The sequence below is a fragment of the Halictus rubicundus genome, chromosome 5 (assembly GCF_050948215.1).
Source record: "Halictus rubicundus isolate RS-2024b chromosome 5, iyHalRubi1_principal, whole genome shotgun sequence".
NCBI classification, from domain to species: domain Eukaryota; kingdom Metazoa; phylum Arthropoda; class Insecta; order Hymenoptera; family Halictidae; genus Halictus; species Halictus rubicundus.
The window spans coordinates 3,332,238-3,350,181 of NC_135153.1; the positions used below are offsets into that span (position 1 = coordinate 3,332,238).

Consider the following 17,944-nt stretch of genomic DNA (forward strand, 5'->3'; position numbering starts at 1 on the left):
GTTCGTTTGAAAGGATAACGCGAGCCGACCTCGATCTTCACCATCTCGAAAACATGACGTCCTAACGAGGGCCAGAGAGGATGGGTAGAAGAAGAAACAGGAGAAAGAGCATGATTGATTTTGCAAACACGTTGTTATTACTGATTCAACGTGTCCCGGACGGCTCTCGTGTACTCGCGGCTCGGCTCGGCGAGTGTGCGCGCGTGTGTGCACGTTACACAGCTAACCCATTATCAAATTGTGTACTTGGGCTTTCGTTGGGTCACACACGAACCACAGCGGCAGGCTTTGCCGGTGCTCTGAATGTACGATGCAGGACGAAAGCTTGAAAGCGCGATTCACCGTACCTGTGTATTCCTTCCTGTATGTACGTTTTCGAGCGGAACTCTATCCTTCCTGTAATCGCGATTCCAGCATGTAACAAACGATACGGGCGAATCGCGTTTAACTAAACCGCCGTATCACGCGTTATCGTGTTGAATCATTTTTAAGGGATATTGTTCGCCACGCGCTCGAATCCGATCGCGCCGCAAACAATTCGAACACAGCTATTGTCCCACCGCGATATCCGAAACACCGTGAATAAGAAAACACCTGTTTATTTATCGTTGGTTTGCCCTCTCCATTGCAACGTGTGCATTTATTACGCATCGGATTCGGCGGAAAGGATTCGTACCTCTCGAGAGCTTTCCAACGACACGAAGTTTACTCTATACAGGGTGTTCATTTGAAAACTTTCCAGCCGAATATCTCGAAAATTATGAAAGATATTTAAAAAGTGTAAAACAAACTTTTTCAAGGTCATTTGAAGGTCAACTTTGTTTTTTCAAATGGAAACCTATATTTTTTATTATGGGATCTTTCTGTACGTAAAAAGACCAGCAGTTTTCGTAGGATACTTTTTTTTTATCTGCGCACTAGTTTCGAAGATATTTAAAGAGAAGTAGAGCGAGTCATACTTATACTGCGAGAAAGTTTGTAATTTCTTTATAACTATAACAAATTTTCAAAATGCTCACCGTTGTTTTCTAAACAATAATACAGACGATTCTCGAATTCTGAACGAACATTTTTGGGGGTATCTGCTGGAATAGCTCTACATTCCTGTACAATTCTGCGACGCAAATTAGCAACAGACTTTAAGTGTCTCCACAAAAAGAAGTCGACTGGAGTTAGATCTGGTGACCTTGGTAGCCACTGAATAACACCTCTTCTACGGATCCATCTTAGTGGGAATCAGTTGTTTAACCACTGGCGAACTGGTAACGTGTAATGCGAGGAAGCACCATCATATTGTCAGTACAAAAATTCTTCATTTAACATAAAATTACCGTTTTCATCACCTTGGTTTTCAAGACTTTCTGTTATAAGTGGATCAATGATGTCGTCCAGTAAATCGAAATACAGATTGCCATTCAAATTCTCTTGGAAAACAGAGGAACTATAATAGCATTTCCTAAAATGCCTGCCCAAACATTTATTTTTTCCGGCCATTGAGTGTTACTTTCTATAATAAGATGTGGATTTTCGTCACCCCAATAACGACAGTTATGACGATTTACAGCATCGTTTAAGAAAAAAGTGCATTCGCCACAAAAACAAATCTTTTTAATTAGATTAGGAGTGACGAGAAGAATTAGGAGTTAGGAGAAGTAATTTGTGCACAGATCCTACTGATACACCAGTTACCATTGAAACTTGTCGAATTGAACTAGTAGGATTCACAGTAAACTGCCCTGTAATTTCGATTTGATCAGCTTCTTTTATGAATTTTGGCTAGTTTCTTTTTAAACTTTGCAACTAATTGTAACACGTACGTATGAGAAACATGTGTATCAGGATGTCTCTCATTAAACGTAGCAGCAGTTCGACGAGCACACTCGTCAGCTCTATAAAATAATTATTTTTACTCGTTCTTCTAAAGAATACTCTATTTTATACAATTAATTGTACTACGATATAGTATCTCTTATTACGATGATTCACACTTGACTAAATAGTAGAATCTTACGTTGAAAGACACACAACATAAACAAGAGATCAATGGAGGACAATTTTGTTTTCAAACGGTACATGCTAGTACAACTGGAAAACATCAACGATTTGCGTCAAAGAATTTTGCACAATCATATGTCTCGCTCTACTTCTCTTTAAATATCTCCGAAACTAGTGCGCAGATAAAAAAAAGTATCCTACGAAAATTACTGGTCTTTTTACGTACAATAAGATCCCATAATAAAAAATATGGGTTTCCATTTGAAAAACAAAGTGGACCTTCAAATGACCTTAAAGACGCTACCCAAAGTAGCGTAGCAGTCTAGCGATAGCAATCACAAGGCAATCTCTCGATCGCCAAGCATCTCTTAATTAGCCTACCACGTCCACGCAGCCAAAACCGCTTCCGAAACCGGTTATTAACCAACGGACAATAAGTTCGAGTAAAGGAAACGCCGACCCATGGCGGTTCCTACTTCCGCAAGGCTCCCGGGAGGAGGAACCGTTAAACTCGCTCGAAAATCGTAACGGGCCTACCGTACCGGGCTCTCGGTGCCTATCGCGTTTCACTATCAGGAAGATGTGCGCGGTTCGGCTCGAGGAAAGAACTTTCTGTGACGTGCTCCGTAGCTGTTCGGTTACCCCTTGAAAAAGGTTCTCAAAGGTACTGAATAGTTTATGTACATCTATATCTATATATATACCCGAGTCGAGTTTTCGCAGCGAGCTCTCGATTTGCTCGTTAAGACACGGGAGGAAGGTGTACACGGCCGGGGGAGCGAGGGAAGAGACGGGAGATATAACACAGAACGACAGGTTACATAGAAGAAACAGCCGGGAGCATCGGAGGCTGGGGGATAAAGGGTCAATTCCGCTTTTCAATTTCACTAGAGTCCCGTTTTACTTCTAGTTCGGCGGGTGGATGCCGGGTGCCGCCGTAGTAAGGTCGGTGGCAACGTAACTTAGCCCGGAATAAACTGAATACCATTCATTACGGCAACTCTCTCTTCGACCACCACCGTCATCCCTTCCACAACCCCTCCGGCCGCTGAGCTTTCCTGTTACGCCACCCTCTTACCTTCATCCTCGCGCTGTTACCCTCCTCACAAACGAAGCGTCCAAGGCGGCGTCGGCATTGAAAACCTTAGAATTGGTAATTCTTTGAAACTCCCTCGCCTCCCACTACTCTCCTACCCCCACCCCCTCTCCTTCTCTCTCTCTCTCTCTCTCTCTCTCTCTCTCTCTCTCTCTCTCTTTCTGTTTCTTTCTTTCCTTCTTTCTTTCGTCCTCTTCCTCTGCTCGCGCTGAAATGACGTAACCACGTCTATGACTGCGGCCACCGTCTACCCAAACACAACTGATGAAAGGGCCACTGGGAGGAGATGCGGTTTGTGATAATAAGCGAATTGAGCCTCCGTTTTTCTCGCTTTATCTCGCTAGGAGATAAGCAACCGTATATACAGGGTGTAACAAGATGCTATGGCATGGTGATTCCAGCGTTGGCGAATGTTGCTGCCGGTGGAAGCGGTTAACGCTTTCAGTTCGCTAATACAGGGTGTCCCAAAAATTTTGCACTTCCTTCAAACGGGTGATTCCTGAGGCCATTCGAAGTATCTTTATCCTTTGCGAGAATGTTCTCCGCAGCTTCGTTCAGGAGTTATTAGCAAAGAAACACGGGCCAATTGGGGCGCGGCAACAGCGTACGGATTCCGGCTCGGCCAATGGCAACGCCACGCTCAGCCGGACTTGCCGTCGAGCCGGAATCCGTCTGGTGTTGTCGCGTCCTGATTGGTTCGCGTTTGTTTGAAGCCGCGGAGAGCATTTTCGCAAAGGAAAAAGATACTTCGAATGAACTCAAGAATCTTCCATTTCAAGGAAGTACAACATTTTTGGGACACTCTGTATATTCAACATTTAGAGTACAACCCCGTACTCGCCTAGTGTACAGTCACAAATTGTATAAATTATGAACGAATCGTATTATCATAGGTCATTTGTTTAACACGTTGAATGCCACGTCACCCATATGTGGGTGACGGAATTATTTGTGCAGGTTTTAAAATAAATTTTTACGTTGATATATTCATTGTACCAAACTTGATTAGGATCTGTAATATGCAAGAAAGTTGGAGAACTACTCAGTACCATACATTTAATTTTTTTCAATTTTTATTTCATTAAATAACTTACTTTGATTTTATGGAATTTTGGGGGTTTCTAGTTTGGCGATCAAAGTGTTAATTATTCATTATGAAACATTATACAGTAGAACCTCGCTCGTTGTTACCTCGTTCATTGCACGGAATACTCGTTCGTTGTACACGAGATTTTAATTGGAGAAACTCAAAAACTCGAATTTCTCAATCACCGTCAGTTTTGCAACGTCACCTCTTTATACAGATCCGTGCAGATCCAAAGTTGTGGAATCACCGGAAGGAACCGTGACACGACATTTTGTTACACCTTGTATACGTGTACTATCAATTGGAAGAATGTCTGGAGCCCCGATGTTTATATTAGATTAGATTAAATCGACAAATTGGGTCACTGATAAATTTACCCAAATACAGGGACAACCTTCATATCTTTGTTAGTTTTACGGTGATCGTTACGAAGAGACCAATTTAAGAGTTCCGAAGAATTTTCCCGAATTGTAGAATTTGATTTTGTCGTTACTCTTTTTACTAGGATAGTAAACTCATTGTCAGAATGGAACTTCACCAGTTGCTTTTGAATGTAATTTGTGGTGGCGGGGATGCCAATTACTATGCCTATATTAATTAGATTTATTTTGAAAGCGTAATGAATATTAAAAAAGAGATATTCAATTTTTTTCATTGAAATCAGTTAATATATATCTCTTTTTAAATATTCATTATGCTTTAAAAATAAGTATAATTAATATAGGCACGAGTACAGTGATTTCTCTATATATGTCGCCAAGGCCTGGATGATAAACTTCGCGGAATTATCCCCACTACCGCGGGGTGTACCTCATGAAGGGCCGCGAAGCTTGAGAGGCCTCGGACGCCGAGAAGTATAAACATAACACGGCAAGATCCGTGTTGTTGACATATATCGAGAGTTCACTGTAATTGGTACCCCCACAGTAATTCCCCCCTCACCCCCTTCAGCCTATTCCATAGATTTTCAAAAATTGTAAATTTAAACTCTGCGAATCGGCACATCTCTGTGTAAGTAAATAGCTATAGCTTGTATAATCGCAGATAGGCACACCTAATTGGTCGGCTTCTCAAGAGACCTCCAAAGTTCGTGATTTAAAAAAATCAATACTTCCCCGCGGTTGATCTGTACCTTTATGAATAGGGATGCATAAGAAATATTTACAATACTATTTATTTACTATATTCATTTACTATTCCACAAGTAAATGTAGACTTACAATAAATATTTTTATTCCACTTTCTGTCGAATTATTACAAACACAGAGGTTCTAATTATTGCAATCGTGGAGATAATCGTACGGCAAGGGATTAATTGCAAGTATATTATGGGATCAGGACCCCCCAGACCAAAAACGTATGGAGATTAGGACAGTTCGGTGGGTTCCGTGGGTGTGCGCGTTAGCTGATCAGCTACCACCAATGAGGTCGCGGGTTCGATTCTCGCTGAAGCGGTGGGGTTCCCTCTTTTTCCTGAAATCCTACTATACCAAACAGGCTATGAGCTGTGATAATAATCAGCAACGGAGGTTCAAAGAAATAAAACTAAACGAAATGTTTGAGCATCAAATTTGTGCTAAAAAAAATGTAGAATTAAACTCACTTTTGTCAACCCAGTTTCTTTGCTTGTTTCATTGTTTTGAATAAACTATGAATTTTCTATCCCCCTTTGTAGTTTCCTCGCCTCCGATGTAGATATTTATTAAAAAATTCATTGATACTTTAAAGTAAAATGTCAGTTTGCAAAATGGTGGTGGTTATCACTGTACGTTAATTTCATGGTTAACGTTGCCTATCTAGTGTAGTGTAATATACTAAAAAGGAACTGATAAACATTTTAAAGAAATAAGAATGATATCTTTTAAATAACGTTGCAACAAAACATGCAAAAAAAGAATTACTTGACTTCTGTTGGACATTTTCACTACATCTTCAGATTTTGCTTCACCACATGGGCACATGTAGCACATTTTTCAAAAAAAAAAAATGGACAATATCGAATCGATAAAAGGAAACATTGGAGAGTATTGCAGAACCACAATTCTGCATAGTAACATTGTCAAAAAGTTGGAAAAAGATTTTGGGACGAAAGAGTGATTTTTCATCATATTTAAGGATGTTTTAATCGCAGATTTAAACTTCTAAGTTCTACTTTAAAAGTAGAGATAGTGTATAAACTAGTTCAAAAAGTCGTTAACAAAAGTGTAACAAAATCTACACATGTACACATATACTAGATCATTTTGACCCACCATCGTCATTTTCGAAGGGTTCATACTCCGAGGATTAATCTAAATAGCAGAGCAATGAGCACAAACTTAACGGATGATTAAATATTTGGCCTAGAAGAGGTCGCTCGTTTAGAGTTCCCTTATTAGCAGATTTTCACTTAATGCGATCGATCCTACTCGTAGAAAACTGACCTACGAACGACGACTAGCATCGAGCCGAAGTCAAGAGCTTGCATTCCCGACTAAATGTGGCCCTCGATCTGGATCATACTCGCGATCTCCCCGTTTCGGATGCGCAAGGACCAAAAAGATCAGTCAGGCCCGATGGTATCTGAAAAAGCGATTTCTTTTCATAAACGGCGCCCGACGAAAATGTTGGCCGAGGTGGGTCAGGCATAACTGTCGTAGTCCGCGGAAGCTGGAAAGCCACTTTCGTCGAGTGGTGGACCGCTGCAATTAAACAGCCGTAACCTAAGTTCCGCTCCCATCCTCTCTCTCTCTCTCGGCCTCTCGTCCGATCCCACCTCCTTCTACCCTAGTTCTTCTTCACCGTACCGTTCCGTCCTCTTTTTCTTCGGCTTCCTGTTCACCTTCTTTCACGTCTTTACGCGATAATTAAGCGAGTCTTCAATTTTCCCCCTCGGTGAACGTATTTGCTTTGCATAACTACCGAGATAATTAAACAAGCTCTGATTCTTGGATCTGCCGCGAACAGCCCGCCACAACAAGAACGAGCCGAGGAGGAAAAGAAAAGTAGACGGGTTGAGAACTGTCGTCGGGACACGCGCCGCATCCGCGGGACCCACGTGCTTTCTGCCCGGCCATCGTCTTCTGAAAATGTAAATCGTGTCAAGTGACGTCGCCGCGCGCTTCCTTTTGCGAGTAATTAGCGGGCTTTGTCGTGAGCCGGGGCTAAACAGCATGTCGCGTGTCGCCGAAGAATGCGGAAGAAACGCAATTGCACTTGCAACTTACTCCAATGCCTGTCGTGACTCGTAGTGTTCTACGATGGAAACGATACGTTCAAGAACGTCGTAGCCGTGCGCTTAAGGGCACACGCCAACTTGCGACTTTCCACGGATCGATCTCTTTTTCTTCGTGCTTTCTTCCAGATTGAACACTAGGTTGAGGTACTAACGAGGAACATCGCTCAAACGTTAATCACGCCTCCAATTACATTAATTCCCTTATTTTGGTCGCCCAAGAAATATCGTTAAACCTTTCCCGGTGAAACTTTAGCTCAGGGGACCACAAATATTTGACCTTTTAAAATATAATCCCGTAGATTTTGCCGAGAAAATGCCAAAAATCCAAGGTTTAGCGTTAGGAATTCACTGGTTTCAAAGTTATGTGTCTTTAAAGGTGGCGATTTCAAGCATTTTTGACGGGTAAGGGCTACACGTTATTAATAAAGGGTGTCCCAAAATGACCTGACATTTTAAATTACGCGGCATCTTTTTTGTGGTGAACATAGAGTACTAATCTTTGGCAACTGGCATCAGGAAGTATTGAGGTTTAGTCCTGGAGAATTACACGATCGAGCAACGCATAGAAATGGTGAAAATTCACTACAAAAATGGTGAAAACTTTGCAGAAACGGTTCGAGAAGTCCGCACGGATTTTGGTCATCATAACGCACCATCTCGCAAAATCATTTTCAGCGATGAATGATGAATGATGATGCTTCCCATGCATCCACCATGAGTCACTGTTTGGTGCGGATTTTGGGTTGGAGGAGTGATTGGGCCGTACTTTTTTGAGAATGCTGCTGAAAATGCGGTGACTGTCACTGGTGTTCGTTATCGTGACATGATAACCAATTTTTTATGGAATCAATTGAATTGCATGGACTTGGGAGACATATTCTTCCAACAAGATGCCAGACTGTGTGCGGAACAATGCAGTAACTGCAGACGAAATTTCCTGGTCGTGTTACCTCGCACTGCGGCGATGTGAATTGGCCACCAAGATCGTGCGATTTGACGCCATTGGACTTTTTTCTTTGGGGTTTTCTGGAAGGAAAAGTGTATGCCAATGATCCACAGACTATTCCGGAGCGCAAGGAAGCAATTGGACGCAGCATTACTGAAATTAGTCCGCAATTATACCAAACTGTTATCGAAAATTTCGTCAAAAGAGTGAACGTTCCACACATAACCTCCATGTTTGTACGTTATATTAAAATAAAAACATTCATACTTTTCAAAAAAGAAAAAAAATACGCTTTATTAATAAATTTAAATGTCTGGTCATTTTGGGACACCCTTAATAAGGTGAAATGATATTTATGATTTGATTCTTCCTAAAAGGTGCCACATGTATTTAATATTTTCACATATTATTAATGTTCTTTGAACCGTAGCTTGAAGGAAAGTGTAGAACCGTATAAAGTGTCGCTATACAGGGTGGTCCACGCAACTTGCACACCTATATAACTTCCAAATTCCGAGTAAAAAAGTATTCACCTTCATTAGCCCTAAACCTAATAATTAACGAGTAATTTCACTTTATTTCCTGAAAATTTTCTTCGCGTAATATCAGGTTAGAAAAATAAAAAGGAAATTAAGTGATTTTTTTTTTCTTTGTAAGAAAATTTTCAGGAAATAATGTGAAATTACTCGTTCATTATTAGGTTTAGGGCTAATGAAGGTCAATACTTTTTTACTCAAAATTCGACATTCTTCTATATTTTGGTACCAAAAAATATAGTATTTCACTTAAAAAAACGAAGTCGACCTTCAAATCTCCGAAATACTTCCACCTGTAAAAGAAATAACATGCAACTTCTGTATACAAAACTTTTTCGTGCAACGCATCCTTTGGAAGTTATAGTTATAGGAACTTAGGTGTTCAAGTTGCGTGGACCACCCTGTATAAACAATAACATCAGAACTGATGGAAGAAACAAATTTTTATTAGAATACACTTTTTATTCATTTCCCTATATGTCTTATAGCTTTTTCGCGGTGTATATTCAGTATCGCAGTCGCGGTTGTGCAAAACCCCTTAAACTGGCCGCGAACAAAAACGCAACCGGGCGGTTTCGTGACGCACACGGGAAATCCATCGTGCCGCCGCGCCGCGCCGCGTCGTGCGCCGGTTCGATTAAAAGATTGGATCGAATCGAGCGAGCAATAGAAGTTTCGTGGCGAAAATAAACAAACCGTGCGACGGAAGCGCGAAACGTCCGGAAAATAATTCGATGAAGCGCACACGGAAAATCAGACGACATCCGGTAAAGCCGCGGCCAGAGTGAGGGGAAGAGGCGCGAAGGGCGTTAGGGGGCGTGGGAAGGGTAGGTGGCAGTTCGAGGGATGTAATTCGACGTTCTCGATTTGTATGTAGCGTGTCAACCCCATTGAAAACGCCAGGAAACGATAAAACAATATACCCCGGCCGTGCCGCGCTGGTTTCCCGTCGAAAACAGTTCGAAAATGTATTGAAAACACTCGAAAATGATTGAAATCAAACAAGCTACCGGAGCGAACAACAGAAATCTATCTATCCGTCCCCACCGATCACCGATCACCGATCACTGGCTCTCGCGTGCCGTGAATCGGAATCGGCCGAATCACTTCGGATACACGCAGTCGCCTATGAGGCGGATAAATTGCACGTATCGCGGCTGACGGGAGAACTCGCCGATCGCTACCACGCTTCGTATTCTCCCCTACGAACTACTCGGCAGCTCGAGGTCGCGTTGCGTCGCGTCGCGTCGCGCGTCGGTCAACCGATAGTCCGCGGTTGATTATGAATGATAGCTCGATCCCGGCGATCGCTTGCTTTCACCGCTTGCCAACGGAAACCTTGATCGCGAGCGTTGAATCGAACGCACCGGTCTGATGAATGATTGCTGGATTTTACGCATTTGCTCGGAACAGGCGCGCGCGGCTGTTAGCAAGACGATTCGATTAATTCTTTCAATCGACTGGGTCACTTCACTCCAACGGACAATAACGGTTTCGCGAAATCGATGCAATTCTTTCGACGAAATAATAGTTGAAAAGTGAGTGTACCCGTTTGCGAATTTTGAGACAAATTCGTGTTTTCGGAGGATGGCTAGAAGACGCGATAAAGTGATTTCTCTACATATGTCGCCAAGGCCCGGATGATAAACGTCGCGGAATTATCCCCACTACCGCGGGGTATACCCCGTGAGAGGCCTTGGACACCGAGGAGTGTAACCATAACAAGGCTCGGGTATATCTCCTGGACGATATACGCCGCTGGCAAACAGCCGTGATGACGACATATATCGAGAGTTCATTGTAGTTGGAATGTTACCACTGGTTTGCGGGTTTCTATGGGAATGAAAAATTGTCTGCATCATTTATGGTAAACAGAAACTATTTCCGGTTAGTTTTGAGAACGCCTTGCGAATGACTATAACTAGACTTGCGGTTTTAATGCGAAATAAATATTGTCTGCATTAATTACAAGACACAGAACCTACATCGCCGCTTATTTATTTTTTTGATAATATATTACAACAGTATTTTCAAATCCTTTAAATATCTTTTCTAGTTTGCAGTTCGTCCACTCATTTTTATCGTATATGCATAAAATCCGCAGTCTAACTGTAAATCTAGTTCAAATATTTGAAAATATAATACAAATTAACATCCTCGTAAAATAAACGCGCCTTTCTTGCATAAAATCCCTCAAAACGAACCCAGACCAAATATTAGGGGGAAAATGCTATTACAGTGTAGAGCTGCTCAGCGTGTGCCCGTACGGGCAGCGATTTTCTTGGCCTGGGCAAACACAGAACGGCGGGAACGAAGCCACGCCCCTGCGGACACGAAGCTACGCCTCTGTGGGCACGAAGCCACGCCCCTGCGGGCAAGACCGCATGTATTTGTCACACGCATTGTCAGAGCTACGTGGCAAGCTACGGCTGTGCTACGGTCTATCCCCATTCCGCTGCGCCCACGGGCACCGGCGGGCGCCCTTACCCGCTAATAGGCATGTTGAGCAGCTCTGGTCTAGAGGTGTATTATACATTCTCGACTACTTTTTCTCCGTTTAATAGTAAAGCATACGAGCGACACGTTCTTTGTTCATTTCCTATTTATGATACTCTTTTCTGCTTTCAAACCTGTTTCAATTTTTCGCATAACGTACAGTTTTTCGCATCCCACCCATTATGGGATTAGCTGATCAAGAAAGTTACGAAATATTACACACAGTTTGAAAAGTAAAATGAGCGTATGTGACCCAGAAATTGAGAAAATCTCTGGAGCGATCGAAAATCGTTAATAAGTTAATTTTAGAGTTAACAATGGAATTTGAATGTAAGATAGTTCGTGCGTAACTTAATATACGCAGTTAGACAATAACGATGGATAATTTGAAAGTAAAGCGGATTAACAACACCATAAAGGAGGCTACTAATTTGCCATGAAGATCACGTATTGCAAAACCTGAGGCGCAACAGAGATAATTTAAACGTGAATATTTAACGACTTCGCTTTGAAATTTTCGGAATTCATGACAGTTACATATGTATGCAGACGTAGCAGAAAATATGGTCACGTCCAATGCAAGCTGCACAATACATATTGAGATACGATATTCTCTTTTCCATGATCACATGTGACATGTCCAATATATGGGAATACTCATGATTTATAGGAGGCGTATCAAGCTCTGCGAACACTCCCAGTGAACAGTTGGAGCGATTGATAAGATTGGTACCAGCGTATACTTCACATTTTTGCACGTCAGAATTTATAAAATTAATAGAAAACCACTTATTTACCAGTTAGAGTTTTACATATTTTTCAAAACTGTTTCCAAAATCTAATAAGCCTGCATAACAATCTGATCCCGTGTAAAAAATTTTAAAACACTCAGCAGAGTGATTAGGATGCACAGACGTTGTCCCCGAAGGATTAAAATTAATTTCACTATTTCAACGAGACAAAATTATAATGAAAATCAAAGGTCTACGTTTGAGGTGGAAGGGCCGCGAGCGGCGCTCGAGGGTTAATTACGCAGCCGTATCGACGACAGACGGCCATTCTATTTGACTCAGTGGCCACAATAATTGGCATCGGACCCGCGTGTCATATACTTTGATACGTCTCATCCCTCCATTTATTAAGATCGCTTTCATACGTGGCAATTCCGCGATGATTGTTTCCACGCCCGGAGCAGCTCAATTAACGGCGTCCAGGCGGCGTTGACGCGTAGATAGGTACACACAGGGGCCATATACGATGGAGGAGACGGGCACGTCGATGGAAAATGGCGAACGCAACGGACCGACGGAGAAATGAGAAAGAGAAAGACAAGATAATTCACATTGTTCAGCGGTGGACGCCCTCGAGGCATCCGCCTCTTCAAAGCCATTCGGCTCTCCCGGGCTCTCATCGAACCAGAGTCCGGCAGTTAATGAACTGCCCTTCGGCGTTGCAATTCACGCAGGTGCCCGGTCGTCTAGGAACCCGGCCAAGTGCTGGCGAGACCCCATTATCCATTTACATAAAGGACCACAACGACCCGGCTAAGGGTTTACACTGCTCGCTTAACCCCCGAGAATTTCCGCCACTCTCGTCGGATTAATGCTCGCCCGATTGCCGGACAACACTGTTTTTGAACAAGACCCGTGCACGACCCACGCGACACACCATTTTCGTTTCGATCCCGTTGATCGCGGCCCCCTGACGTTCGGATCCGAGGTAACCTAATTTACAAATAATAAATCGTCAAACATCTACAGTCAGGGAGCAAAAGATAGGATGCCCTACGTTTCTTTGTGTTCCCATACGATATCAAATGAATGGACATTTTAGTATATCAATTACGTTTTACACGTAGCTGTTAATATCTTGTACGTAAGATTCTGCGGAGTATCAATTTCTAAGAATCGTAAACATTGCAATACTCCAGTTGAGCACAGCTACCGGCAAGTGACTTAGCGGAAGTGGGGGTAGGCTGTATCACAGCCGTAGCTGGCCACGTAGGGGCGTGGCTTCGTGTCCACAGGGGCGTGGCTTCGTGCCCGCCGTTCTGTGTACGCCCAGGACAAGAAAATCGCTGCCCGTGCGGGCAGACGCTGAGTACATAGTTTTGTCCTTAAGAATTGGGACTTTGTTCCAAGGGGGTCTGGCTACGGAGTGGGAAGATAAGTTTTTAAAGGGACAGGCCCTCGGGGCAGTGGGATAGGCGTGCCGAAACACGCCTCCTTACCAGGACGAGTACTATACGATGCAATAACAAAATATTACCCTGAAAATCCAGGTCAAGGACATTTTTGCGGAAAAAATTTTAGTATAAATCTCCACCGTACAAACGGACACACCGTGTACGAGCTGTTAGGATCATAGGTACAAGCTCTTGCGCTGGATATGACAGCTGTTAGATTGGCGCGCGTGGTAAAAAGAAGAATATCGTTTTGAAATTGAACGTTTCGTTTTGTCTTAAATAATTCGCGAAATGAAATGGATTATTGGAAAACTGCTTGCGGATAATCTCGTAATATTGAGCCGGCGTACTTTATGGCGCAATCTTTCCAATTACGACGGAGTATGAAGTTTCAGATCGTCGCAATATTTTAGAATGAATAGATGGTTATCCGTTATTGTCCACCGGAATCGAGTAAGCGACAATCAATGTAGCGTTAAGAGAACTTTCCGAAATCGTTTAAATTTTCCTTCGAACACTTCAGACCTGTATCAAACGACTACTTTATGCATGGAATTGAGCACATTAGTATTTCGCCGGTACATACAAAACGTTATCAAGTATAATTCAATCTTCGATAATTTCACTATATACAGATTTCTCTTCCACCTCTTCGCTGCGAAACAGGTTGCCATGAATCATTCCATTTATCACTTCGCTTTTGTCGCAGTAGTTGCATTCCATCGGCACGCGATGCAGAGTATTGATTTGTTAACAGAAACTTTGCGTCAACAGTGAATATTATCAATATTTCAGAATTATGTACTAACCCCCACATATACGAATTTCCAAATGTGTTTTTCGTGTTCAACTCTTCATTTTATGACATGCTCGCTGGCATAATTCTTTTCAGCAGCGGATTTCATGGGAAAATGATTTCCCATAAAATTTAATAAATACTATTACTGTAATGAACGGTTAAAGTTGGAAGTTTTGAAGATAGCCTTTCTCATGGAAAAAATTGCTTTTTTTCTTTGAGATGCCCTGACGATCCTTTTTAATATTTTCCCTCCAATATTTTTTTAAATGAAAGGTTTATCTTTAAGCTATAAATTTCCATTGTCGATTAAAAATTATTATTCATAATGTATTAAACATGTTATGCCAAATGCAATGTAGAAAATTTTCAAAATTCTTAAACTTCGCAAGGAATATCTTCTGTATCATACGAGATCATAGAACTTTACAAAATTGAGTATTTTCGGCATACTTTCTTCTACACAATCATGTAAGAATTATTTCCAATCTCGTCCAATATCACGTGTTATTATTGTTTAAAGTCGCCCGCGTCCGTGCGGCTATCGCATAGGTTCTCGGGTTCTTCGTCGGGACTCTTTGACGACTAAAAAACATTTTAGGCACTAAACCAAATTTTATTTAAAGAACGATTTTTCAAAAATTTAGAGGAATAATATATTTACTAAGCTGAATGTGTTTCTAAAAATTGTTAAATTTGTAAACATATTTAAAAAATAGTAAAAAAAAGCTATTTTAAATAAACAGAAAGTATGTTACATTATGCACCATTAAAAAAGATTACCTGCTAATATTCTATACCCCAGATATCGCTTCGACATCTTTAATAGTTTAGAAGTTACACCAAAATGTCACTAAATTTCGCGTTTTAGACCACTGTGCGCCGCTTATATGGCAGCATTGGTCTGTTAAGTTTTAAGGATATAGTCCGACATTATGTGACTGAGAAATTGAAGTTAGGACCGCTTGTGCTATCCTTTTGGTTTGGGGGGTATGTGATTGCCAAAAAGTATCTCACGCAACCGGGGTTTCTCAGCGGCAAGGTCAGGCAAGGGGGTGAAAGCACACCGGCCACGTGAGAGCGTTGGCATCGTGGACCGTGGCGACATCTCTGTTGCCCGCGGATGTTCGCAGGTCGACTGTCACACGACGACGCATCTCCGTCGATTCAGCTCGTGACACCAACTCGTACGCGAAGTTCACGGACAGGTGCCGCGCGCGGCCGTTTGACAACGAAACCGCGATGCTTTCCAAGAGAAAAGAAGAAACGGTGTACGGCACTCACCTGAACCATTGATGTGTGTTCGCACGCGAGACAGACTTGCCCGCTTGGCGGCAGTCCGATGGCGCAATCAGTCCGTGCCAACCGCTGCCGTTGGCCTCGCTTCCCGTGCATTCAACATCAGGCCGCGCACGACACCGGTGCAAGCCAGGCACGCATACACGCACACACGCACCCGCGCACCTGCACCGACACCGGTCACACGACCACGCCCAACCGCCGCCGGAATTTCCACGAAGCACGGATCCTTTGACAGAACAAAAAATGCCCGCGTTTTGTTTACGCCTATGCCGAATCAGTGACAGCTCGGTCAGCTACCCATCAATGCCGCTAGAGGCTCTGAGCAACGCAGTTGCGGACGCGCAGCCGCGGACACTGAAAATCGATTATTTCCGACGACGACGGTCCTCCACGGTCAATCTTAATCGAGCCGCTATAAATCCATGAGCAATGCACTGCTAATTTTTGCGCGACGCGCCCATTGCCACGCTGCTCAATTTGTCCAGAAATCTGGAAAAAAATTTGTACCTTTGTTTACCCTCGTCTGTCCCGTATTTTCACTACCTAATGTGTCCCTTGTATGTCACATTGACACAATGGTAAAACATGGTTAATTAGCTTGGCTAATAATTTATTCGGAATAAAGTAGTATAGCACCACAATTTATATATTTATCATTATCATTTTTTTATAAACATCTTTTGAGTTGTGTCACTTTTCTTATGAATGAACGATATTATAAATTCTTAGCTTCTATAATGTCCCCTATAATAAAGTTTCATTTCTGTTTCAGTTTTATATTTATTTAATCACGAACCTTACTTGAAAAATGTACTTCGTAAAATTGAAAATATAGATTATAATTTCCCAGTCTGTTTTGCCTCAGAATTCCCTTCTCAAAGTTTCTTCTGTTCAGCCCCTACGGGTGAATTATCTCTGGGGACAATATTTCTAAATATGGGTGTGTCTGTAATTTTCAAATCTTAAAAAATTAGGTATAAAAAAATTATCATAACTTGAAACTGAAGTTTTAACCCCCTCCCCCTGCCCTGATCTCCTCATCACCCAGGTTGAGTTGAAGCATCGAACTGATTAATGGTCGTCACAAAACGCTTGAAATTTGATATCAATAGGACGTATCCATGCGTTTATACTGTATCGAGCAAAATTTCACTCAGTTCAACTTCCATCCACCATCAGTGCAACGTTTAAACCGCTGTGAAACAATGAACAGGTGTTATCATATTCGTTCGTTTAACGCTTCGGTATCACTAAAATAACACGTTAAAACTCGAGCTCGATAACAAACGCCACACAGCCCGGAAATTGAATAACTACATGAAAAATCAACCAGCAATTTTAAATGACGGCTACACCTTTCACCGACTCAAAAGAATTTTCTTTGGTAATTTAGAGTAAATTACCAAAGTACTTGAATGAAAAAATTCCAATTACCTACTTAATTTTGTAAAAGTATTATTATTTAGAAAAAATGTAAGTGCTCCTCTCAGCGGTATTATATTGAGCGAGTTTCTTTTTTGTGACTTTTTGTACATCACTATGGACCATAATTAATTATTGGGCGTGTTGAAGGGGTATTCTGAATTTAATGCTTGAATTCTGGGGCAAAAAGCATTATAACTCCTGTTACACTTACTAACCTTTCACATTAGAACTACCATGCCTGTCAAAATGGCGGATTGCAGATTTCTTATTTTACGATTCGTAAAGTTATAAAAATATTTTTTTGAGAAATTTTTTAGTATACTTCTTTGTTCAAGTGCATGTTACCATAAAGAACCTATGAAATTTGAATAAGTTAAATCCTGTTATTATTATAAATCAGTATATTAGTCTCGTTTAAGGTTCGCTAGTGTTAATTGGTCAAGTAGTCTACACCATGTTTGGATAGAGATATTTTGACATTTCTTTTAAAAAGTGTTCAAACTATTTTGGTATGTATAACGAAACAAATAACGCAATATAAATTCTACTACTATTATTACTACTTTTTACCATTGCCCATACTGTTTACTCTTTAATATTACCATTTACAGTGAATTCTCGATATATGTCAACAACACGGGTCTTACCAGCGTCGTTTATCGTCCAGGAGACATACCCGAGCCGTGTGTTGTGTTTATGTACACTCCTCGGTGTCCGAGGCCTCTCGAGCTCCGTGGTCCCTCACGAGGCATACCCCGCGGTAGTGGGGATAATTCCGGAACGTTTATCATCCAGGTCTTGGTGACATATATAGAGAAATCACTATACTATTTTTATGATTTACAGATTTATTAAACACAAGT

General features: G+C 41.7%; 1 protein-coding gene across 1 annotated transcript in view; it reads right to left on the minus strand.

Annotated features, from left to right (window-relative positions):
• The window catches only part of LOC143353988 (beta-1,4-glucuronyltransferase 1), a 43,319-nt gene extending 27,378 nt beyond the window's left edge, over nucleotides 1-15,941 (minus strand). Inside the window, exon 1 of the mRNA XM_076787638.1 lies at nucleotides 15,639-15,941. Coding sequence (XP_076643753.1) covers nucleotides 15,639-15,749 — 111 coding nt within the window. The 5' untranslated portion in view covers nucleotides 15,750-15,941. The remainder of the gene's footprint in view (nucleotides 1-15,638) is intronic.
• Nucleotides 15,942-17,944: the final 2,003 nt, after the last annotated feature.